We start from the raw sequence: 26,615 nt of genomic DNA on the forward strand, positions 1-26,615 counted from the left end.
ATTGAAAAGTAAACTCTTAGTTCTTTGAGAAATCTCCAAACTGCTCCATGGAGTTCAGCCATGTCCACCTCTTGAGCAAGATTGGGGAAATTTCTGTGGACTATATCCTCATGTTTTCCAAGTTGTGTACTCTCGCTCCCTCTCTCTCAGGAATGCCAATGAGTTATAGGTTTGGTCTCTTTACATAATCCTATATTTCTGAGAGTTTTCATTTTTTAAAATTCTTTTTTATTTTTGTCGGCCTGCATTGATTCAAAGGAGTGGTCTTTGAGCTCTGAGACTCTTTCCTCAGATTGATCTGCTGTTACTAATGCTTCTAGTTGTATTATGGAATTCCCGTAGTAAATTTTTCAATTTTAGAAGTTCAATTTGGTTCTTTCTTAAAATGGCTGTGTCATCTTTCAACTCTTGGATCATTTTACTGTTTTCCCTGGATTGAGTTTCAACTTCCTCCTGTATTTCATTGAGCTTTCTTACCATCCAGATCCTGAATTCTGTCATTTCAGCTGCTTTAATTTGGTTAATAACCATTGCTGGGGAGCTAGTGAGATCATTTGGGGGTAAGAACACACTCTGGGTTTTAGAATTGCCAGAGTTCTTATGCTGGTTCTTTCTCATCTGTGAGGGCAGAAGTTCCTTTATCTTTTGATGTTGCTGTCCTTTGTCCTTTGAATGGAGCTTTTTTGTTTTTACTTTATTTCCCTTGAGGGTATCACTGTGGTGTAAGCTGAGTATAGCCAATTGGCTTTATTTCTGGATGCTTTCAGAGGGCCAAGGCTCTGTATGGGATCTTTTCTGGTTTTTTTTTCAGACGGAGTTTCACTCTTGTTGCCTAGGCTGGAGCACAACGGCGCAACCTCGGCTCACTGCAACCTCTGCCTCCCAGGTTCAAACGATTCTCCCGCCTCAGTCTCCGGAGTAGCTGGGATTATAGGTGCCCACCACCATGCCCGGCTAATTTTTTATATTTTTAGTAGAGATGGGGTTTCACCATGTTGGCCAGGCTGGTCTCGAACTCCTGACCTCAGGTGATCCGCCCGCCTTGGCCTCCCAACATGCTGGGATTACAGTTTTCTGTCTTTCTTGAGACAAAGTCTGGCTCTGTCACCAAGGCTGGAGTACAATGGCGTGAACACAGCTCACTGCAGCCTCAACTTTCTGGGCTCAAGTGATCCTCCTGCCTCATCCTCCCAAGCAGCTGGGACCACAGGTGCATACCATCACGCCTGGCTAATTTTTTTGTAGACACAGAGTCTTGCCATGTTGCCTAGGCTGGTCTTGAACTCCTAGGCTCATGCAATCTTACTGCCTCGGCCTCCCAAAGTGCTGGGATTACAGGTATGAGTCACTGTGCCTGGCCTGAATGGGATCTTTATTTGTGGTCAGAATCCTGTACTGGGTTTTCTCAGGCAATTCATGCTGGGTTTTTTTGGTGGTATAATTCAAGCTGTAACCCAGGAGATGGCCTTTAACAATAAAGGCTGCCAGGTAGACTGCAGGTTAGGGGTTATGTCTGTGGGTGGTCTATTCATGCAGTAGGTCAAGGGCGAGGGATCCCTGGGTAGGGTGATGCTGCCTTGGCTGTGCAGCTGGTGTGGTGCCCACAGCCTAGGTTTTTTTGGCCAGCAGATGGCAGTGAGAACTGCCCAGCTTGTGCTTCCTTGACAGGTCTCCTGGTTACTGCCCAGAATTTGGCCCAACCAGCTAGTTTGTCACAAGACTTCTACACCCAGATCACTGGGCTATTAGGTGTTCCAGACTGCTAGGCTCCCCTGGGGAGAGGCTGCGGCCCAGTTCCTGTGACAGCCCATTAATCCATACCTTACTCTTCCCAGTGCTCTTAGAGCGAGGGCTCTTCCTCCACTTGAGTTCCAACCACAAGTCTCAGCTTGGCACTCCTAGACTGTGTGCTCTAACCCTGGGGGCCTGGGACCAGGCCTGTAGCTTAGCTCTCTGGCTCCTTGGGGTTGAGCGCCAGCTGTGCTGGGTGAGCCAAGGTGCTCCCAGGTCACCAGTAAAACCACTCCATTGGGGGCCACTGGCAAAAGCGCTCTCGCAGGGGAGTGGAGGCGTGCTGTGTGTCCGCTCCTATGGGAGCAGCCAGACGGGGGCCCTGGGAGGGGCTGGGAATGCATGGATCAGATGTGCCCTGGTCCTGTGGGAAAGACAGCCCTGCTCTCTCCAGGTCTGGCAGTCAACAAAGGTTAGAGCCTCTTAGAGGAATATGGAGAGCATTGGGGGATAGGTGTCTACGGTTGTGTTTTGTTGCCGCTGTTCCCATGCAAAACCCCATGGACTCTGTATAGCCTTGAGCTCTGTCTCTGCCAGCTCTCCAAGCAGTCTTCCCTGCCAACTCAAATGTCCATGGTAGCTGTGGGATGTCTTGCAGCTAGAATCCCAGAGGTCCTCAGTGAGAATGGTCTGCTCTGCAGTTACTTCTTTCACCCCTTCCTTAGGAGCCATTCAGAGCCCATGCAGGGTGCTCAGTTTCCTCCCTCTTCAGCCCCAGTGACTGCATCATCTCTCCACTGACTCTCAGTGCTTTCTCTTAAAAGATCTGTTCAAAGTATGCTGGTTTACTCAATATTTTGGTTTCTCTTGGTAGGAAAGGGAGGCTCTTCCTGGCTGTGTCTTCTTGGCCATCTTCACATCCTTGCCTTTTTTTTTTCTTTTTTTGGAGACAGGGTCTCATTCTGTTGTCAAGGCTGTGGTGCAGTCTCATGATCACAGCTCACTGCAGCCTCAAACTCCTGGGCTCAAGTGATCCTCCCACCTTAGCCTCCTAAGTAGCTAGGATTACAGGTGCAAGCCAGCACACATGGCTTGGTGTAACTCTTTCACTAGACTGTAAGCTCCTTACAGGGTATAAAACTGTGTCTTACTTTCTTTATATCCCAACCACCCTCAAGGCCAGACACAATACCTGGCATATAGTTAGCATTCAACAAGTGATTAAGGAAGAAAAATAAGAAAATGTTTTTGATCAAACAGATGTATACTTCATTTGTGCTTATTAGAGCTATAGTATGATTTTTATACTTATTCTCCTTACCATTCCTCAACATGCTTAAGGCTCCTAAAGTTAAATAAATACATGTTTCAGAAAAAGATTCATGCAATAGATGCTAATAGGAGCCACCTCTCAGGATTAGAAAATGGGTGAGATCATCACAATAGAAAAACAGCGAGGTCTTTCAAAAGAACTACTTATATATATAAAACAGAATAGTAAGATATAAAAACAGCAGAGACATGACAGATGAGAGCTACTCTGAGAGGACGAAGTGAAATCAGAAATAGTCTTTTGCTATGAAATAGAAAGAAAAGGTGAATTACAATTTTCTGTCAATGTTACTGGCTGGTCAACTCTATGGCAGGAGAAAAGATGATAAAAGTCATGAAAGCTAAAGAATGAAGGTAAGCATAGCTATTCTAAACTAGCATCTTTCACAACTTTTAGGACAAAATGTTATTTTCTTAATGGACAAATGACACATTGATATGAAAAGGTAAAAGAAAGTAAAGCATAATAAAGCTGAAGCAATATTATTGATTCCATTTGAGATGAGTTCTGCCCAAAAGCTGATACTCTAGGACCTCAAAAAGAAATGCTATGGAGCAATGTCTTTCTCCTAAAAATGTCCTGACAATAAGAAAAATATATGTCAGAGTATAGACATGAAATGGGCAGCGGCACAGGGAAAGGAAGTGGAACAGAGCCCTTTGGAGGAGACATACTGAGGCCTCCACCCCATGAGCAGTCTGACATGAGAGAAATTATTTCCCTGTATTCTTTTTTTTTGAGACAGAGTCTTGCTCTGTCACCCAGGCTGGAGTGCAGTGGTGCGATCTCGGCTCACTGCAAGCTCTGCCTCCCGGGTTCCCACCATTCTCCTGCCTCAGCCTCCTGAGTAGCTGGGACTACAGGCACCCGCCACCACGCCTGGCTAATTTTTTGTATTTTTAGTAGAGACGGGGTTTCACCGTGTTAGCCAGGATGGTCTTGATCTCCTGACCTTGGGATCCACCCGCCTTGGCCTCCCAAAGTGCTGGGATTACAGGTGTGAGCCACCACGCCCAGCCATTTCCCTATATTCTTATAACTTTTATATTTGACTTTTTTTTTTTTTAAGATTATGTAGAGCTACTGGAGCAAGTCAGCATATATATGTATTCTCCAAAATGTTTTAATTCTGTGTAATTACCTGTTAGCAATTTTTTGTATTTGAAAGTTTTAATATACTATACTTGAGCCCACATTGCTTTACGCAAAGGGTACAATTTGTAAAAAAAAAAAAAAAAAAACAACAAAAAACAAAAACATTACAAAACTAAGCACGTCTTCTCCAAGGTCAATGTGGTAACTCACACCACCATGCTTAGCTGCTTAGTCTCCCAAAATAGCCACACTCCGGGCTCCCTTAAAGCACCCTGGCTTTTAAAAGACATTTTAAGAGCTCAAAGAGGAGTTTCCACTAGAGGGCACTCAAACCATTTTAATATCTGACTGTAAAATAATACTTTAATTTAGAGACACACTTATCTATTCATAGAATTTTTCTGTTGAAAAAAAGATAGGGATAGTTGCTCATGCTATATAACTTCATAAGCAATTTTCCTGCAGTTAACCAAAATGGAGACTTGTACTTCATGTTTCTCCCCCGCTTTTTGTGTTTTGCAGAAATGTCTTCCTTACAGATAAAATTTAAACAATTCATCTGAATAAAAGAATACAGCTACTGTGGTGGCGGCTACTGATCTATCCACCAACATATACTCTTTTTAAAATTTTTTTTTTATTTTTAAGTTCCAAGGTACATGCACAGGATGTACACATCTGTTACATAGATAAACATGTGCTGTACCTATCAACCCATCACCTAGGTATTCAACCCAGTATGCATTAGCTATTTTTCCTAAGGCTCTCCCTTCCCTCACCCCACCCCCTGACAGGCCCCAGTGTATGCTATTTCCCTCCCTGTGTCCATGTGTTCTCATTGTTCAGTTCCCACTTATGAGACTATGCTCCACCAACATAGACTCTTTAGTTCTAATGTGATGTATGAAGAACTTGGTGAACTTGACTTGCTGCTAGATTTTTAAAAATAGGAATACATTTATTAATCACCTACTATATTCTCAAGCATTATCGTATTAAGGCCTTTTAGCTGAAATGAAGAAATTAGAAAGAATCTGTCTGTTCAATATGCTGCTATTATTAAGTTGATGTTAAATAATAATGATAGGTGAGTAGCATTTCCCAATAGTTTACCAGGAAGGATATTTAGCTCAGAAAAGGTGAGAAGAACATTCATAACAAGGGTGCTGATCAGTTAAAAGAGGCAGAAGGGGCAAGCTGTGATACTTAGCTGAGATGTATAAATATACCAAGAAATAACTCTTAAAGAAGAAAGAAGGGAGAAAAAAGAGATAAGAAAGATGTTGGGTTTGAATTCAAGAAAATTTGTCAGAATGTTAGAATCCAGGAAAAGCTTGATAAATAAACTAGTCCTTTGGTTCCTTAACTGGAGCTTTCAAAAATTAATGATTAAAATCTATTAGAATTCAGTATTTCTAATAAATCAATTAGATATAATTCTAAATTGGATCATATGGGAATGAAAATGTATTTCCCATGTGACACATCTGATTTGCCCCCCCTCAAGGGGGAGTTCTTATTTGCTTCTATTTCACTGCTGCCAGATTCAAATCCTGAGACCCAAATTTAACAAGTAAAATTGGCTGGGTGTGGGGTTCACACCTGTAATCTCAGCACTTCGGGCAGCCAAGCTGGGAGGATTGCTCAAGGCCAGAAGTTTGTGACCAGCCTGGGCAACAGAGTGAGATCCAGTCTCTATAAAAAATCAGCCAGGTGTGGTGGTGCATGCCTATAGTCCCAGCTACTTAGGAGGCTGAGGTAGGATGATCACTTGAGCCCAAGAGTTTGAGGCTGCAGTGAGCTATGACTGGGTCTCTGCACACTAGCCTGGGCAAAAGAGTGACATTCTGTCTCAAAAAAAACAAAACAAAACAAAAAACAAGCAACAAGAAAAACCAAGTAAAACTAATAAACTATCAAATAGTTTTTAAAGAAAGATTTCTGCAGATCTGCTTTACTGTTTTTTAAAGAGGTTAGATAAAGGCTTGTGGCAATGAACTTGCATGTGGGTATAAATGGTTGTAAATCACTGAATTTTCCTTGTTGATATAAAGAGTAAAGGGAAAATGTATAAATGAGTAAAATAGGTGACCTTTAGAAAGCATGTCATGAGGGTCACACAATTCTCTGCCTAGCCCCAGAGAGACTGCCCACATACTTACTTTCTCCACATGGCAATGAATGACTGTGCTGTCACAAATCCTGTCTTCTCTCCCCCTGCAGCCCTGAAAATGGGGGCTTTCCAATAGAGAGGACAGCCACAGACCTGCAAACAGAAAACACACACAGGGTAAGCCAACAGGGAATGAAGGGATGACATGGCCAAAGAAAAGGTCTTTGTGGCTTTTACCCTTCATGCCACAGTGGATGGAAGAGCCCTCAGGAGAACAAAACTGGAGCATAGGCAAATATATCAACTAGGGTAGATTCAGAAAGAGGCAGAAGGGAAACAAAATAAGAGAACATGTGTAATGAAGAAAATGGAAATCCATTTATGTTTTCTCCAAGTCCATTTAAAGTGATTCCCTCCTCCAACCTGACAGTTAAAGCAACCAGCATCCCTTCCCACCACTTTCTTTTTTCTTTTTTGAGACGGAGTCATGCTCTGTTGCCCAGGCTGGAGTGCAGTGATACAATCTCAGCTCACTGCAACCTCTGCCTCCTAGGTTTAAGCAATTCTCCTGCCTCAGCCTCCTGAGTAGCTGGGATTACAAGTGCCCACCACCACACCTGGCAAATTTTTGTATTTTTAGTAGAGATGGAATTTCACCATGTTGGCCAGGCTGGTCTTGACCTTCTGATCTCAAATGATCCACCTGCCTCAGCCTCCCAAAGTGCTGGGATTACAGGCATGAGCCACCACACTTGGCTTACCACTCTTATAAATTTACTACCTTCTAGAAAGAAAAAGAAATGACTGAATGTCATAGTTGTAATATATGTCCTTCATTCATTCCTTAAGCAGAAAAATACAGCCACTTTTATTACTTGGTCACTTCATGTTAATATTCCACTACCTATCTCCTTCTCTCTCCTTTGCCTATTATGTTATTAAGCCCCAGGTTCAAGAAGAACCAGAAAATCCTAGACTGCTCAAGAAAACAGCTATCATATCTATTTAAATGGTTATAATTCAGGTAAAAGATGAAAGGTAAAATGCTATCATTTATTTATATATTAGAGGCTACCACAAATGATTACAAAGCCTTAGGAAAGACTGGGAATGAATATAAAACAATTTTAGTACCCTAAAAGGTATTGATTTTTCTCGATAAAAAGCTCTTCCTTTCAATTAAAAAAAACCTGAAGGAGAAAAAATTCTCTAGGAAAAAGGGAGCTAAATTTAGTAAGAACTCTCTCATGAGAGTAAAAGGAGAATTTTTTTTTAATTGAAAGGAAGAGGTCCCCAAGTCCCAGGCCATGGACACATGGACAGTTACCAGTCCGTGGCCTGTTAGGAACTGGGCCACACAGCAGGAGGTGAAGGGCTGGTGAGCTAGCAGTACCACCTGAGCTCCACCTCCTGTCAGATCAGTGGCAGCATCAGATTCTTATAGGAGAGTGAACCCTATTGTGAACTGTGCATGCAAGGGATCTAGGTTGTGCACTCTATCTAACGCATGCCTGAGGATCTGAGGCAGAACAGTTTCATCCTGAAACTATCCCCCACTCTACCCCCATCCATGGAAAAACTGTCTTCCACAAAGCTAGTCCCTGGTGCCAAAAATGTTGGGGACTGCGGCTATAAGTAATAATACAATCCTTACTATTAGCAAATAAACAGTCTCCAAATCATCTCAATTTCTACACACACAGAAAACATATCCCAAATGTGGAACTCTTCAACAAGTCACATTTTGTTATGAGATAAATACATTATTATTCACATTAGACCCAGGATCTGTTGCGCCCTCATCATTCTACAGAGGAAAAGCCTCTCCTCTGGAGGAAGACTAGATGTGCATCCACATTAGAATGCTTAGGTGAAGCTGCTCCTGGTGTGAGGCTTCAGTGCACAGGGGAACCCCACAGGAGCCTGAAGAGTACCTAGTCTGACATTAGTTATCCTGAAAGAACACCCAGGCTGCTGGGTTCATGGAGATATGGAAGGCAAGATTCAAGCCACGGGAGGTAAGGACAGGGCAGAAATAAGAGGCTGCTGCTGCCAGGGCCACTAAAGCATGTCTGAAAGCAGAGCAGAATTTAACATTTTTCAAGTCCAGAGGTCGAATACCTCATAAATCCACTGGGGTCAAGAATGAGGGAAAGGTGTTGCTTAGCAACCATGTGATTTTGTTTATTGTATAAATAATGATTACCAAGGTGCAAAGCTCACAATTAATACACTTTGGCTGTATAAGCTGTTGAATCCACTTTCCCCAATCCCAGACTCTCCTTTCATGCAGAATGGTGGTTTGCCAAGAAAATGCTCTTAGACAGTCTTAGTGATAGCCTAGTGGCAACTACTGGGAAAGAATCGTCTGTATCATGGAGGCAGGGTGAATGGAGTCACAGACAGGGTGTGTGGAGACGCTAGAACTGACTTACCAAAGTGCTTCAAACTCCCACCATTAGAGTCACTCATGAATTTTTCAGAACTGGAAGGGATCAGGAATCTTTTAACTTCCTGATCAGAAACACTTCGAGGGGCTGTGTGCTTACTACCTTCTGTGGGGTAACTTCCACTAACTAAGCAAATTTCATTCTCTTACGGTCTTTTCTCCAGAAGACTTCTGTTAAAACGGATATACATCTGCTCATAAGGAGTATTAAGTCTCTGAAGATTAATAAACTTATTATGACCCAAAGGCAAAATCCTCAGAGACAGCGTACAGAACAAAGATGTTCTGAAGTAGACTGGAAAAGGTCAGCCTATTGTTCTCATAGTGGGGTACCCTGAGTAGCCAAGTGTTATACAGCAGGAGGGTATTACGCCCTTGGAAAAACGACAAAGGGAAAAAATGAGAAAGGCAGAATGGTAAGGGCTATGGACATTACACTCTGACTATTAAAAAAAAGTATGCTAGCCTGCATCTGCTTAAAAATCAAAGATTTAAGATAAAAGGAGCCAGAAGATCAATAAGAACCTAAACAGTAAATGGTATTAATCTGAAGGCAAGAGAATAGCACTTTTATTAACAGAAGAGAGAACAAGCTTTTTCTTGATGAAGTGTGAAGTGTGAATACTGATTTTTTGTTTTTGTTTTTTTACAAAGGAAGAGAGTAGATAGCAAGTGGGTACACACAGAGATACAGAAAATGGATTTAGGAAACTTATTTTTAGAGAAAGAGGCGAGTCAATATATGGTAATCAAAGTTCTGAGCAAAGAAAACTTGATCAACACCTACGATTTGATCTAAGAATGGCCAACAAAACAAATAATCCAAAGCAAGGTTGTCTAATGATACACACAGGAGAGAATGATTACCCAATATTTGTAATCTTCTTTCAACATTTAAAGATGTCTCAGGCTTGTAATTTCATTCGGTCCTCACGTGATCCTCACATAGATGAGGGCAGTTATTTTTTTAATCCCATTTTGCAGATGAAGATATTCAGGCACAGAGAGGCTGCCTTCCAGGCCACATGTGCGACGGGTAAAGAAGGTGCTATGTCAGCCAGAAGACAGTAGGGCTTTACATGGTTCAGAAAAATGTCTTATTCTTTTTCCTCAACTTTCTGCCAGAAGTTAAAACTCCATGATGAATCCTTTGGCCCAGTCTCTGAAAAATGCGTTTCTTACTGTTTCTCTGTTTCTGTTCCTAAGTTGCTTTCATTTCTCTGAGATTCATTCTCTATTCATTCCTTCTCTATCATTACTTAAAGCTGTGGAAAAACGTACAAACTACACACCGAGAATTTAACCAGATGTGAGCATTAAGTTCTTCAGGGCTGTTTGAGGTCTAAGATGAATGAGCTAAACTTCACCAACAGATGCAGATTTCATAAACACAGAGTTTTCTAGGCACTTAAAAACAGACCCCAGTCTTTATAGCTACACTTGAGTGCCACTAAGAGTAAGCAGCAAACTCAAGCTGGTCTTCCAAATAACTTTATAAACTACAAGAATCCATAAGAACATTCATTTATTGCTCTAACAAACTCTCTCCTCCTTACTCCTTAAAGGTTGCCTCTCTTCTCCTTTTCCTATGCCCACCTATCATAAGAATATGAACAGTAAGTGCTGGAGACACAGAGCTCACTGCCTGGTACCAAAAAAGACTTGCATGCATAGTAAAGAATTGTCGAAAATAAGGATGACTTAGTGAGTACTAATAGACTGCAATAGCCAAGTAAAAGCTAAATTAAAAGAGAATTGGGAGTAATAAAAAGTCTCTGAGGACTGAGGGGATCATGGTGGATGGGAGGCAGGACTAGACTGCAGCTCCAACTTGGGACAGACAGAGCAGTGTGTGGAGGCTTGCACTGAGAATTTTTGCTCCAGAACAACTGCAGGAATAAATCAGGAAACCTGAGAAGACCCACAGACCCCCTGAAGGAAGCGGACTGTTCCTGCAGGACCCAAGAGACACACCAAGTACTGTGCTGATATCCATGGCTGAGAGACCCACAGAGGGTTCACATCACAGGACGCTGTGCAGACAACCCCCAGTACCAGCCCAGAGCCTGGACTTGCTGGGTGGCTAGATCCAGAAGAGAGATAACAATCACTACAGCTTGGCTCTGAAGAAGCCACATCCATAGGAAAAGGAGGAGAGTACTAAATCAAGGGAACACCCCATGGGACAAAAGAATCTGACTAACAGCCTTCAGCCCTAGACCTTCCCTCTGACAGAGCCTACCCATATGAGAAGGAACCAGAAAACCAACTCTGGTTATATGACAAAACAATGTTCTTTAATACCTTCAAAAAATCACACTAGCTCATCAGCAATGGACCCAAACCAAGAAGAAATCCCTGATTTACCTGAAAAAGAATTCAGGAGGTTAGTTATTAAGCTAATCAGGGAGGCACCAGAGAAAGGCGAAGCCCAGTGTAAGGAAATCCAAAAAATGATACAAGTGAAGGGAAAAATATTCAAGGAAATAGATAGCATAAATAACCAATCAAAACTTCAGGAAACAATGGACACACTTACAGAAATGCAAAATGCTCTGGAAAGTCTCAGCAATGGAACTGAACAAGCAGAAGAAAGAAATTCAGAGCTCAAAGATAAGGTCTTCAAATTAACCCAATCCAACAAAGACAAAGAAAAAAAAAAAAGAAAATATGAACAAAGCCTCCAAGGAGTCAAGGATTATGTTAAACAACCAAACCTAAGATTGATTGGTGTTCCTGAGGAAGAAGAGAAATCTGAAAGTTTGGAAAACATACTTGGGAGAATAATTGAGGAAAACTTCCCCAGCCTTGCTAGAGACCTAGACATCCAAATACAAGAAGCACAAAGAACATCTGGGAAATTCATCACACAAAGATCATTGCCTAGGCACACTGTCATCAGGTAATCTAAAGTTAAGATAAAGGAAAGAATCTTCAGAGCGGTGACACAAAAGTACCAGGTAACCTAAAAAGGAAAACCTATCAGATTAACAGCAGATTTCTCAGCAGAGCCCTACAAGCTAGAAGGAATTGCGGCCCTATCTTCAGCCTCCTCAAACAAAAAAATTATCAGCCAAGATTTTGTATCCAGCGAAACTAAGCTTCATATATGAAGAAAAGATAGTCTTTTTCAGAAAAAAAAAATGCTGACAGAATTCACCACTACCAAGCCACCACTACAAGAACTTCTAGATCTTGAAACAAATCCTGGAAACACTCAAAACAGAACCTCTTTAAAGCATAAATCCCACAGGACCTATATAACAAAAATGCAATTTAAAAAACAAAAACCAAAAACCAAGATATACAGGAAACAAATAGCATGATGAATGGAATGGTACCTCATATCTCACCTAACATTAAATGTAAATGGCCTAAATGCTCCACTTAAAGATACAGAATTGAAGAATCGATAAGAATTCACCAACCAATTATCTGCTGCCTTCAAGAGACTCAACTAACACATAAGGACTTGCACAAACTTAAGGTAAAGGAGTGGAAAAAGACATTTCAGGCAAATGGACACCAAAAGTGAGGAGTGGCTATTCTTATATCAGACGAACTTTAAAGCAACAACAGTTAAAAAAGAAAAAGAAGGACATTACATAATGATAAAAGGCCTTTTCCAACAGGAAAATATCACAATCCTAAACATATATGCACTAACACTGGAGCTCCCAAATTTATAAAACAATTACTAATAGACCTAAGAAATGAGATAGACAGTAACACAACAAGAGTGGGGGACTTCAATACTCCACTGACAGCACTAGACAGGTCATCAAGACAGAAAGTCAATAAAGAAACAATGGATTTAAACTATACCCTGGAACAAATGGACTTAATAGATATATACAGAACCTTCCATCTAACAACTGCAGAATATGCATTCTATTCAACAGTGCATGGAACTTTCTCCAAGATAGACCATAGAAGAGGCCACAAAATGAGCCTCAATACATTTAAGAAAATTGAAATTATATCAAGCACTCTCTCAGACTACAGTGGAATAAAACCTGAAATCAACCCCAAAAGGAACCCTCAAAACCATGCAAATACATGGAAATCAAATAACCTGCTCCTGAATGATCACTGGGTCAAAAATGAAATCAAGATGGAAATTAAAACATTCTTCAAACTGAACGACAATAGTGACACAACCTATCAAACCCTCTGGGACACAGCAAAGGCAATGCTAAGAGAAAAGTTCATAGCCCTAAATGCCTACATCAAAAAGTCTGGGCTGGGCGCAGTGGCTCACGCCCATCATCCCAGCACTTTGGGAGGCCGAGGTGGGTGGATCATGAGGTCAAGAGATCGAGACCATCCTGGCAAACATGGTGAAACCCCGTCTCTACTAAAAAATATAAAAATTAGCTGGGTGTGGTGGTGCACAGCTATAGTCCCAGCTACTCAGGAGGCTGAGGCAGGTGAATTGCTTGAACCCAGGAGGTGCTGGCTGCAGTGAGCCAAGATCGCGCCACTGCACTCCAGCCTGGCAACAGAGAGAGATTCTGTCTCAAAAAACAAAACAAAACAAAACAAAAAACAAAACAAAAAAGTCTGAAATAGCACAGACAATCTAAGGTCACACCTCAAGGAATTAGAGAAACAAGAATGGAACAAACCAAACCCAAACCCACCAGGAGAAAGGAAATGACCAGGATCAGAGCAGAACTAAATGAGACTGAAAAAAATAATACAAAAGAAAAAAATAATATAAAAAAATAAATGAAACAAAAAGCTAGTTCTTTGAAAAGATAAATAAAATTGATAGACCATTAGCAAGATTAACCAAGAAATGAAGAGAGAAAATCCAAATAAGCTCAATAAGAAACAAAACAGGAGATATTACAACTGACACCACAGAAATACAGAAGATCATTCAAGGTTACTATGAACACCTTTACGCACATCAACTAGAAAACCTAGAAGAGATGGATAAATTCCTGGAAAGATACAACTCTTCTAGCTTAAATCGGGAAGAATTAGATACCCTGAACAGACCAGTAACAAGCAGTGATATTGAAATAGTAATTTAAAAATTACCAACAAAAAAATGTCCAGGACAGACGGATTCACAGCAGAATTCTACCAGACATTCAAAGAATTGGTAACAATCCTATGACACTATTCCACAAGACAGAGAAAGAGGGAACCCTCCCTAATTCATTCTATGAAGCCGGCATCACCCTAACACCAAGACCAGGAAAGGAGGACATAACCAAACAAACAAACAAAAACCTACAGACCAATATCCCTGATGAACACAGATGCTAAAATCCTTAACAATATACTAGCTAACTGAATCTAACAACATATCAAAAAGATAATCCACCATGATTAAATGGGTTTCATATCAGGGATGCAGGGATGGTTTAACATATGCAAGTCAATAAATGTGATACACCATATAAACAGAATTAAAAACCAAAATCACATGATCATCTCAAGAAATGGAGAAAAAGCATTTGACAAAATCCAGCATCCCTTTATGATTAAAACTCTCTGCAAAATTGGCGTACAAGGGACATACCTCAATGTAATAGACGCCATCTATGACAAGCCCACAGCCAATATAATACTGAATGGGGAAAGGTGGAAAGCATTCCCTCTGTGAACTGGAACAAGACAAGGATGCCCACTCTTACTACTCCTCTTCAACATAGTACTGGAAGTCCTAGTCAGAGCAATCGAACAAGAGAAAGAAATAAAGGGCACCCAAATCAATAAAGAAGAAGTCAGCCAGGCACGGTGGCTCACGCCTGTAATCCCAGCACTTTGGGAGGCTGAGGCGGGCAGATCACGAGGTCAGGAGATCAAGACCATCCTGGCTAACATGGTGAAACCCCGTCTCTACTAAAAACACAAAAAATTAGCAGGGTGTGGTGGCAGGCACCTGTAGTCCCAGCTACTTGGGAGGCTGAGGCAGGAGAATGGCGTGAACCCGGGAGGCAGAGCTTGCAGTTTGCAATGAGCCGAGATTGAGCCACTGCACTACAGACTGGGTGACACAGCGAGACTCTGTCTCAGAAAAAAAAAAAAAAAAAAAAAAAAAAAGAGGAAGTCAAATTCTTGCTGTTTGCTGATGATATGATCGTTTACCCAGAAGATCCTAAAAACTCCTCCAGAAAACTCCTGGAACTGATAAAATAATTCAGCAAAGTTTTTGAAGACAAAATTAATGTACACAAATCAGTAGCTCTTCTATACACCAACAGCGAGCAAGCTATCAAATCAATAACTTGACCCCTTTTACAACAGCTGCAAACAAACAAACAAAAAAAAACATACTTAGCAATACACCTAACAAAGGAGGTGAAAGACCTCTACAAGGAAAACTACAAACCACTGCTGAAAGAAATCACAGATGACACAAACAAATGGAAACACATCCCATGCTCATGGGTGGGTAGAATCAATATTGTGAAAATGACCATTCTGCCAAAAGCAATCTACAGACTCAATGCAATTCCTATCACAACTTCTATCAAAATATCATCAACACTTTTCACAGAATTAGAAAAAAAATTCTAAAATTCATATGGAACCAAAAAAGAGCCCGCATGGCCAATGCAAGACTAGGCAAAAAGAATAAATCTGGAGGCACCACATTACCTGGTTTCAAACTATACTATAAGGCCATAGTCACCAAAACAGCATGGTACTGTTATAAAAATAGGCACATAGACCAGTGGAACAGAATACAGAATGCAGAGATAAAGCCAAATACTTACAGCCAACTAATCTTTGACAAGGTAAACAAAAACATAAAGTAGGGAAAGCATACCCTTTTCAACAAATGGTGCTGGGATAATTGGCTAGTCACATGTAGGAGAATGAAACTGGATCCTCATCTGTCACCTTTTATAAAAATCAACTCGAGATGGACTAAGGACTTAAATCTAAGACCTGAAACTATAAAAATTCTAGAAGATAACATTGGGAAAACCCTTCTAGACACTGGCTTAGGCAAAGATTTCATGACCAAGAACCCAGAAGCAAATGTAACAAAAACAAAGATAAATTGCTAGGACTTAATTAAAGAGGCTTTGCACGGTGAAAGGAGCAGTCAGCGAGTAAACAGACAACCCACAGAGTGGAAAAAAGTCTTCATGATCTATACATCTGACAAAGGACTAATATCCAGAATCTACAATGAACTCATATCAACAAGAAAAAAATAATCCCATCAAAAAGTGGGCTAATGACATGAATAGACAATTCTCAAAAGAAGATATACAAATGGCCAACAAACATATAAAAAATGCTCAATGTCACTAATGATCAGGGAAATGCAAATCAAAACCACAATGCGATACCACCTTACCCCTCCAAGAAGAACCTTAACCCCTGCAAAACCACAATGTGATACCACCTTACCCCTGAAAAAAAAAAAAAAAAGAACAGTAGATGTTGGCATGGCTGCAGTGAACAGGGAACACTTCTACACTGCTGGTGGGAATGTAAACTAATACAACCACTATGGAAAACAGTGTGGATATTCTTTAAAGAACTAAAAGTAGAACTACCATTTGATCCAGCAATCCTACTACTGGGTATCTACTCAGAGGAAAAGAAGTCACTGTAAAAAAAAGATACTTGTACATGCACGTTTATAGCAGCACAATTCGCAATTGCAAAAACGTGAAAGCAACCCAATGCCCATCAATCAACAAATGGATAAACAAACTGGCGTGTGTGTGTGTGTCTGTGTGTATACATATATATATATGTATGTATATATATATATATGTATGTGTATATATATATGTATGTATATATATATATGTATGTGTATATATATATGTATGTATATATATATGTATGTGTATATGATGGAATACTACTCAGCCATAAAAAGGAATGAATTAATGGCATTCACAGTGACCAGGATGAGATTGGAGACTATTCCATGTGAAGTAACTCAGGAATGGAAAACCAAACATCGTATGTTGTCACTCCTAAGTGGGAGCTAAGCTATGAGGATGCAAAGGCATAAGAATGACACAATGGACTTTGGGGACTAAGTGGTAAAGGGTGGGAAGGGGTGAGGGATAAAACACTACAAATAGGGTGCAGTGTATACTGCCTGAGTGATGGGTGCACCAAAATCTCACAAATCACCACTAAAGAACTTACTCATGTAACCAAACACCACCTGTTTCCCAACAAACCATGGAAATAAAATTAGAAAAAAAGAGAATTAGCTAACTGGAAGACATGATTAAATCAACTTTTAAATAAATAGTTTTAAGAATAAAGAGGCAAAAAAAAATACAAACTGACACACTCATGATATGTTTTCAGGTAATTATATATACGTCCCCCTCAACTTCCCAGGTAATTATATACACATCCCCCCGCCCCAACTTTTTATTGAGACAGGGTCTCACTCTGTCACCCAGGCTGGAGTGTGGTGGTGTGATCATGGCTCACTGCAGCCTCAACCTCCTGCGCTCAGGTGATCTTCCTGCCTCAGCCTCCTGAGTAGCTAGGACCAGAGGCACATGTCACTACACCCAGGTAATTTTTAAAAAATTATTTTCTGTAGAGATGGGGTCTCACTATGTTGCCCAGGCTGGTCTTGAACTCCCAGGTTCAAGCGATCCTCCTGCCTCGACCTCCCAAAGTCCTAGGATTATAGGCATGAGTTACTGTGCCTGGCCACACATCTTCATTTTATAAAAATGCAATGTTTGTTTTAACTTTTTAAAAGTATGTGCAGTTTACTTTGCTACCTGAGCTGACAATTAAGATCTAAGAGCAATGAACAAAAAGGCTTGGTGCCCATGAATAGAATTTAGGGCTATAATTAAGTATAATTCAGACAAGTTAATCAGACACATATATGTATAATGGCTATTGCACCTCATGATTATTAGGTATAAGTAGCAAATTGTTATGTAAATGACTGTTACTATGGCTAAACAAATTAGTTTTCTATCTTTTTAAACTTCTCCATGTTTTCTGTCAGTTTCAACACTGCTGTTTTTTTCTGATGCCACATACAGACTGATTCTCACTGCACATAAATGGCAAAGTAGTTCCTCTGGCTCCCCACCTGCCAGAGACCTCTACCCTGCCCTGACTATATTCTTTTCGACAACTCCCTTGAGCACTGTGGCGTCTTTAGGCTTTCTGCCCTCCTCTCACTGAATCTGTGGAGTGCTAGCGGGGCCCTGAGCCACAGAGCAAGGCAGGGCTACCACGGCACAGGAATGGGAGGCCAGACCATAAAGGATGTGGAGGCAGAGCAGTACGAAGACACAGGAGAATGGGCTCCTCAGTCAGCAGTCGGGAATACTCAGAGGAAGAAGGGCTCTCCAGACATGGTGACCTCAGCACTGTACCAGGGAACTACTACGCCCTGGTCTGGAAAGTTTCTCTTTGTCTGCTTACCTGAGGCAATCCATGAAACCTTCTGTCTCTTTCACACAAATTGCTCTCATGTTAGAAATACCCTGTTGGTGTAATCTCAGCACTTTGGGAGGCCGAGGTGGGCGGATAACCTGAGGTCGGGAGTTCGAGACCAGCCTGACCAACGTGGAGAAACCCCATCTCTACTAAAAATACAAAAATTAGCCGGGCGTGGTGGTTCATGCCTGTAATCCCAGCTACTCGGGAGGCTGAGGCAGGAGAATCGCTTGAACATGGGAGGCGGAGACTGTGGTGTGCCGAGATAGCACCATTGCACTCCAGCCTGGGCAACAAGAGCGAAACTGTCTCAAAAAAAAAAAAAAAAAAAAAAAAAAAATACCCTGTTGGCATTTATGTAGTTACCATATTACCTCCAAATGCAGATTTCATTCAGCCTTGCTAAATTTTATCTTTTAGATTTACAGCCATAGTTCCAGCCCATTCAGAAATTTTATCACCAGGGTTCTGTCATCTAACGCAATAGCCACCTCTAAAAGAATTGGGTAAGAAAACCCTGAATGCCCTTAAAGAACTTGTAATATATTTGGGTGGCTATTAACTGGAAGTTAGTTACTGTTACCACATGTCTAGGGAGATGACATACATATAAACAGCACCATGCTAGAAGTTAGACAACTTGTCTCCCGGCATGAACTAGCTCTGTGACTTCAGGTAAGTACTGGTAGAACTGCAGTTCCCTCTTAAGTAAAATGGAATGGAAACAGGTAAGCTCTTATTTCTGGAATGAGTTTGTTTTTCATTAGAAGCATCTAGGGTATCAATAAGCAATTTTTAAGAAGGGGGAATGAAGAAAGAGAAGAAAGAATTCCTTTTCATTTCCTTTAAAATCACTCTAGTTACGTATCATTTAACAGCAATGGTAAATGCTCTGTGAGGTCAGAGGTAGGGCAGGGCATGACAAGTGAGGGTTCAGGGACTTCTCCAATAATACACAATGGAAGCTAGGTCTTCAACAAAGTGGATGCTGAGGAGGTTGGCAGGCGGGGAAGCCCACTCTGGAGGGGGAACTCTGAGAGCCCAAATGCAGCGGTGTGCCTATAAGAGGGCAAGAGGGTCATGCTTATACAGGAAAGTTTTAGGCAAGTTTGGAAAGAAACACTGGGGCTAGGCTGTGGAAGCCATGGAATGCCAGGAAGAGAAGTTTGAGGTTTATCCTGAACAATGGTATTTTCCAACTTTTTAACATTACTCCTGAAAGCAGGGGAATCCTTCTCAGTGGAAGTGTGCACGGGCTCTTAGGTATTCCCACTTGGTCTCCTACTTGCCTCCATGCAGCCCTTAGCCTACTAAACCCCTCTGCCTCTTGAAGCACAGCCTAAACTACTGCTAAAGCCTGAAGTGTGACCTGACTCTTCAATATTTATGCATAATAAAAATAAAGCCCAAACAAAACAAAGCACTGCTATAGAGGGTGGGAATTCCTGAATATTGCTAAATTGGGAAATGGCATAATCAAATATAATCTGATGGTTATGATAAGTATTAACTGTTCTGGGAGGAGGCTGGAGGCACAGAATCAAGTCAGAGTAGTCCTGACATTAGGGGGATAAGATTTTAACTCAGAAGCAGTTGGATATATTTGCAAGTTCCAAAGACTTGCTTCCTATTGTCAAATCCATTTATTTCTGGGTAAAATGACTGTATTGAGATGGTCTAATGCTTCCTTGTCTGGCATTAGGGCAGTTATGATCAATGGGTGAGACTAAAAATCAGATTCCTATTCAGCACAAGGAAAAATTTTCTAACAACTAAGTATTTAACAATAGACCAGGCTGCCTGGCAAGGTAGAGCTTCTAGTCTCTGAAAGCATTCAAGCAGAGAATGAATTTATGAGTTGGCGATGTCTTGGAAGGGATTCTTATATTAAATAGGAGGTTGAAATGGAAGATCACTATGGAAAAAAAAAACAACAACAACTTCCATGCATGCTTAAAAACAGAGCAAAGAGGCAGTGCGGGGGGGATCCGGGTTTCTAGAGAAGGGGAGGGGATCAGGGTTTCTAGAGAAGGGGAGATTATAAATCATTTAGTAGTTACATTACCTTTGCAATTTTCCCCATTTCATAAATGTCTGCTTTCTGATCTTCAATATCCATGAAAGCAGTTTCAATTCTGCTTAGAGTCTGTTCATGATTACTACAGGTATCTGGCAGTCCTTCAGGAAAGTAGAACCGTGGAATGTTTATGGACAATGGCGCATTCACAACATTATTCACATGGGGAACCGGGGAGAGAGGTCGGGGACTACTTGGAGAGGTGGCTGGAGGTGGGAGTGGTGTTCCAGGTTTCTTTTCTGGTTTATTTTGAATCTAAAAGAAAAATAAGATTATGAGACACAAAAAATTTAAACAGTATTCATTTACTGAAAATCATCACCAGCAATATAAGAAACCACAAACAGAGACAGGAGAGATTAAGGGCTCAATGTACTCTTTATTTTTATTTTTTTTATTATACTTTAGGGTTTTAGGGTACATGTGCACAATGTGCAGGTTTGTTACATATGTATCCATGTGCCATGTTGATTTCCTGCACCCATTAACTCGTCATTTAGCATTAGGTGTATCTCCTAATGCTGTCCCTCCCCCCTCCCCCAACCCCACAACAGTCCCCGGAGTGTGATGTTCCCCTTCCTGTGTCCATGAGTTCTCATTGTTCAATTCCCACCTGTGAGTGAGAACATGCGGTGTTTGGTTTTTTGTCCTTGCGATAGTTTACTGAGAATGGTGTTTTCCAGTTTCATCCATGTCCCTACAAAGGACATGAACTCATCATTTTTTATGGCTGCATAGTATTCCATGGTGTATATGTGAAGGGCTCACTGTACTCTAAAGGTGGTAAGCATGTTTCTAGGCAATGCTTATCTGCCCTAAATTAATTAATTTATTAATTATCTGCCAGTACTCAAGTTTACATAGAGTTATGTTTAAAAAAAATACATAGGTTTCTCCATCAACTATTTAGCAGACATTTCAAAAGACTCAAAGAGCAATGTTAGTTGATATATTAAGAATCTCGAGATGTATTCTTACTCTGTTGGAACTGGATTAATACATTCTTTTTGAAGACAGTTATTGGTCTTTCTGTGACTTTTACCTCTCCTTCAACAGGCAAAAACAAGTTCCTTTTAAATATATATATCCAAAAAGGGAAGGGGCTCCTTTTACCTTCTCTAGTTTGACTTTGCTGAGGTAGAATCACTGCCAGCCCTTGATGCTGAGAAAATCTTTGTTAAGAAAATTAAAGCATTTTAGTTCTGAAATGTCCCCTACCTGGCTGATTTATTTGCCACTAGGGCCATACCGTTTCCTGCAAGATACACATTTATCTTATTTGTGGTTTGCTCCAACAGGCAAAAATCATGGTCATTAATTTCATCACAACCAAACTCCCTTTACAGTTTAATAACTGATTTACAGTTTATATTCTTCTTCTTTTAAAAAAATGATTTGATGTGGCATACTATAAAGAGACACTAGAAAGGTCAGTAAAGAGTGGCGGGGAGGCAGTGAGGAAATTAAGATTGCCAATGATTTAGGAAAAAGGGAGGGGAGGCACACCATTATTCAGGTAGAAATTTATCTTACCAATAAAGACTAAATTTAGTTCTGAGATTCTTACCAGAAAAAGCAAAAAAGATTCCATGAGGATTTTCATAGTTCTAATTTCTACTCTTAATTAATGGCCAAACTATCAAGGCTCATGAGCATGGTACTGTATTAGATGCTACATAAAGTATATGAAAGATGAACACAACTGTTGACTAGCTAAATATATTTTATAGGTATTATGAACACAAAGTATTATTCAAATGTTCTTCCTTAAATTACCCTAATGCCATCTCTAAAGTTTGAACAATGATATATCTGTAAGAAATAAATCTATCATATTTCTTCTTAACATATAGGTTTATAACAATTTTAAAATTCAGGATAAAAATCTTAGCTACCCTTAAAAATGTGAGTTTTATAAAGAGAGAAGATTTATTCACATAAATATATGAAAATGGTTAAATCTCCTGTTTTTGTCATAATAGCCCAAATTCCCCGTGTTAATATCTGACATTAATACACAGAATGGAGTCTGCTCATATATTAAGACTATTAGGGATATGAAGGCCAGTTGTCACACCATGTCTTTGTACAGTATCAGGATGTCACCCATATAAAGCAATAGTCAAGAAACAGAACGAAGGGAAGTGATACCAATGAAACATGAAAAACTTAAAACACTGATGGCTTACTAGTCTGTGACCTCAAAATGGTTACTTAACCTTTTGGAATTTCAATAATAAAACAGAAATTACAATGTCTACTTCTTAGAAGGTTGTTGTGAGGATTAAAGGAAATTACAAGATGTAATATAGGTAAAAGGTTCAGAACAGTGCTGGGCAGAGATCTATCTACCATGTAAGAAAATGAAGGACAAGACCAAAGGATGAGATACCCAAAAAATTAGATGAAGCATAATTTGGCATAATCTTTCAGATTCAATAATAAATAAAATAATCATTTACATATGTAAAGCAATTTGAAGTTTACAAACCACTTTTGAGTTAACAAATTGACAATCCATTTTAAGTAAACATTTCTCTCTGCCTTAATGCTAAATCTGTAAATATTACGTAGTCCCATAAGTCAATAAATTATTATTATTGTTCAAAGTGTTCTTAAAAATCTAGAGTAAGGCACAGAATTCTTCAGGGGCTTTACCTAGACCATTTATATTAGTGTCATTCCTTTTCCATTATTCTATGCTGAAAGAGATTTGTGAGGTTCAGGTGTACAATCACCAATGTTTTCTGTGGTGTGACATCTAGGGCAGTTATGCCCACAGAATTAAGACCACTGGTGCCAGCAGGGATGAAACCTGAGAGTCTCATGAATACATACTAGTGGGAAAGGTTTAGAGCAAGGTCTTCAATGTTAACTCTATGCTTTTGCTTTGACAGAAATAAGTGATATTCAGAACACTGGCTGCCAAAGATTTGACTTAAATGGGAAAATATCTGATTATAAAATATTCCGTTCTGCTTTTCTTAGTGTACTTAACACAGAGCAATTCACTGATAGGCAACTATTAATCTACTGGCCAATTCCATATTTAATAAAACTGATGTTAATATTTAAAAGGAAAATAACATTAAAATAATGCATTTATTTTGAGCTTCTGGATACTCAATTTACTTTCTATTGAGTTCTACAAGGAGATATATAATTTAAACCTTAAAGTAGCTGAATAAAACTGGTAGTTTACAAACATTATGGAAGAAAACCTAGTAACATAAATTCTGCCAGATTTACTGACAAGTTTAGCATCTGCTCACTTTGGATACAGTGGTTTCAGTCCAGTCTAGGAGCAGCATTAGAATAGAATTAGCTGGGTAAAGTATTTCAATTCTCCATTTCAGTCTTTCCCTATAAACACAGTATCATTTAGATATTCATTCAGAATAGTATCCTTGTGCTATTATGTCACTGTAGCATTTCCAATATTTGACCATTTTGACCTATAAAAAAAGCAATTTCACATTTACCCAAATAATTTGAGATTATTCTGGGTCAGAATAACCATAAACTATGGTTTCTTGCCGGATTTTGGATGGCCAGCATTTGTACAGTCCTTGACTTATATTGTAGTCAATGTTAGGCACTTGTTTGGTGAAACACTGCCATAGGTTTTAAGTAAGAAAGTAGGGACTCTGCAAAGTACTCATCATAGGCAGAAATGACTCAGTTACACAGCTTGCTTAGGGAAGACATTTTTAACGATCTAGAAGTAACCACCATTCTTTGTTATCTACATACATTACGACACACACATACACAATTGTCTACAAAGACAAATATGTCTTGCTTTAAAAAAAGATTACCAGGATTAACATACTTTTTAAACAAACATTTGTTACAGATGTGTATGCATGCTAATATATAATCTATTGATTCAAAGTGCAAACAAGGCTTTTAATACAAAAATTCTAGTTTCTCAAGGATATTTCTATGAAAAATTCCAGTAATTTTCTATCTAAGTTGTAAAATGTTTGTTAAGTTGTATTTGTTGTCTCTAAAACTGGATTCCCTCTCTACAAGAGAAAAATGTGAGTACTGTACTCCAGGTCCAGAAGGTCTATTTTTAAACCTGTTGGAATCCCTCTGCAAATAGCTTTCTGCAAATAGCTGAATAGAGGACACACATTAATTCCTTGATCTAATATCAAGATACAAGGGAGCTGTAAAATTATTTGTGAGTTAGTTCACTAGATGGTTTTATTAGTAATAAAAATATTTTCAAAAAAAACCCAAAACACCCAAATTTCAAACCTGTGTTTGCTGAAATGACTTCAGCCGCTTCTTAAACCGTGAAGGGAGAACAAAATCGCAGCCCCTTGCCAGGAAAGCTAGCTCTCCCCTTAAATCCGGGTCCCTTCGTAGAGATGTTTCCTTGATCATCATCTCTGAAAAGTGAATGTTTACGTCGCAACTGTCCAGAACACTTCTGAAGATAATCAGATTTAGCAAGTTGTCAATCTTGTCAGGTAGGAAGGTATTTTTTTCTTCTTATCTCCCAAAGAAATGAAATTCAAGCATTGTGCTCTCTCAGCCTCCACGGACCACAATCTATGCTTGTCCTGACATGCAGCTGGTTCCCAAATACAGTCTGTAGCTCCCAATACCTGCTCATAATTTTCAAGTTATAAACACAGCCTGCAGTGGGCCTGTTGCTCCTTGTTGGTAGCTTTATGTCAAATTGACCTGCACATGTTGTGAATATGGAGCCTTCTGGGAAAGGAAGCACCCACTACTCTGCGTACCAAAGTTAGAAACATTACAGCTGGACCTAAAAATAGTACCTTCTCAGATAATACTAACTTCTTAAACTCAGGGTACGTGAGGTGTCAATCCACATAAAGCAGTTTCTTCTCAAACAAGAAGAAAAAGAGTATGTAGAACATTTTTGGCTTTTTCTCTTTAATATTTTATAAAAAAAAGAACAGGCTGCTGAATTTCGAATTTGAAACCATTATTTTAAGAATAGTTTTTTATTTTTTATTTGAAGGGAAGTAAATATCCAAATCTCTCCAGATCTCGCCAGTCAAAATAAGAGGAAAAACAGAAACTTTCATTCTCAAATGGGAATTTACAAAAAGATCTGTTGATCTCAGATTTAAAATTTTTTAAAGCAAAAGACTATTTTAGTTATCAAACATATTTTCTTGAACTGATTATGAACATATTTGAAAATTTGTTCTCAGAAGTATTAAGAAAGTAGAACAATTGAATGCCATAGAAAAGAAGTTTTAGATACATATAAGCAAGTGAAATTTGGCTAAAAAAGGGACAGAAAAGATGATCAAACAGCAATGACATACTACATACTGAATCTGTAAGATTTCTTCCTTTGAGAAGCTTTAAAGAAATCAGTTAAGATTTTTAAAATACCTATTATTTAATCATATATTAAATATCTACCTCATATAGTTATTTGTAAGTGAATCATAAAGTCAAGTCATCCTTTGGTAACTGTGGGGATTGGTTCCAGGACCCTCCATGGACCAAAATCCACAGCTGCTCAAGTCTCTTATATAAAATGTGTAATATCTGCATACAACCTACTCACATTCTCCCCTATACTTTAAAGCATCTCTAGATTACTTGTAATACCTAATACAAGTATTATGTAAATAGCTGTTATACTCTATTGTTTAGGAAATAATGACAAGAAAAAAAGTCTGTACATATTCCATACAAATGCAACCATACTTTTTTTCCCCAAATATTTTCCAACTAGATGCAGAACACACTGACACAGAGGGCTGTTTTCTCTCACATTTAATATTTAGATTTCAATATTTATTTTCAATCAACCACATCATTCAATCAGTATTTATTTTCTATGTCTAGAAAATATACACCAACTATTATTAAAACAAAAAAATAGCTTACAAGCCTCTTTTACTGAACCTTTGTCTAATTTAGTGGGAATTAAATTCTTTGGTTTTCCACTGTTTCCTACAAATTTAAGTCTGCTTTTTCCCACTGATTTCTTTTCAAGACATTCTGACAACTCTAATGTATACATTAGGTTTATATGTCTAAAGCTGTGTTTTAAAGAATTTCTTTTAAGTGGCAGAGTCTTCTGTTCACATCAAATTTTATCTGAAAGCTTTTGATATGTACTATGATTGAAAGAGGATTACAACTGAAAACCACTGGTCTTATGCTTCATCCTGAGTCTTTCCTTATTTTCTCAATTTTCTCTCTCACTGGGCTTCCATGTTAATTCTTTAAGGTGGGTAGCTTTCCCATATTTTTTCCTTACACTCCCGACTAGAATACTCTTTTTCTCCCTCATTATTTATCTCCTAAATAAAATGTCAAAAAGGTTTGTAGGAATGCAACTAGGCCTTTAGACTTACAATTTAATGCTTATTCTATTAAACCACACCTTAAGTTA

The 26,615-nt window shown here is 39.4% G+C and overlaps 1 protein-coding gene across 6 annotated transcripts in view; it reads right to left on the minus strand.

Moving 5' to 3' along the window:
• Positions 1-26,615, minus strand: part of PPP2R3A (protein phosphatase 2 regulatory subunit B''alpha) — a 221,423-nt gene that overhangs the window by 137,419 nt on the left and 57,389 nt on the right. For 4 of the 6 annotated variants that reach the window (XM_055295334.2, XM_055295333.2, XM_055295337.2 and 1 more), the window contains 2 exons: positions 20,204-20,470; positions 6,322-6,425 (listed from right to left, as the gene is read on the minus strand). In XM_055295334.2, coding sequence (XP_055151309.1) covers positions 6,322-6,425; positions 20,204-20,470 — 371 coding nt within the window. Of the gene's footprint in view, positions 1-6,321; positions 6,426-20,203; positions 20,471-21,328; positions 21,382-24,481; positions 24,995-26,615 lie in introns of those variants that run through there. The other 2 variants (XM_055295335.2, XM_063611316.1) reach the window with 2 other exon arrangements.

Source organism: Symphalangus syndactylus, chromosome 10 (genome assembly GCF_028878055.3).
Source record: "Symphalangus syndactylus isolate Jambi chromosome 10, NHGRI_mSymSyn1-v2.1_pri, whole genome shotgun sequence".
NCBI lineage: Eukaryota > Metazoa > Chordata > Mammalia > Primates > Hylobatidae > Symphalangus > Symphalangus syndactylus.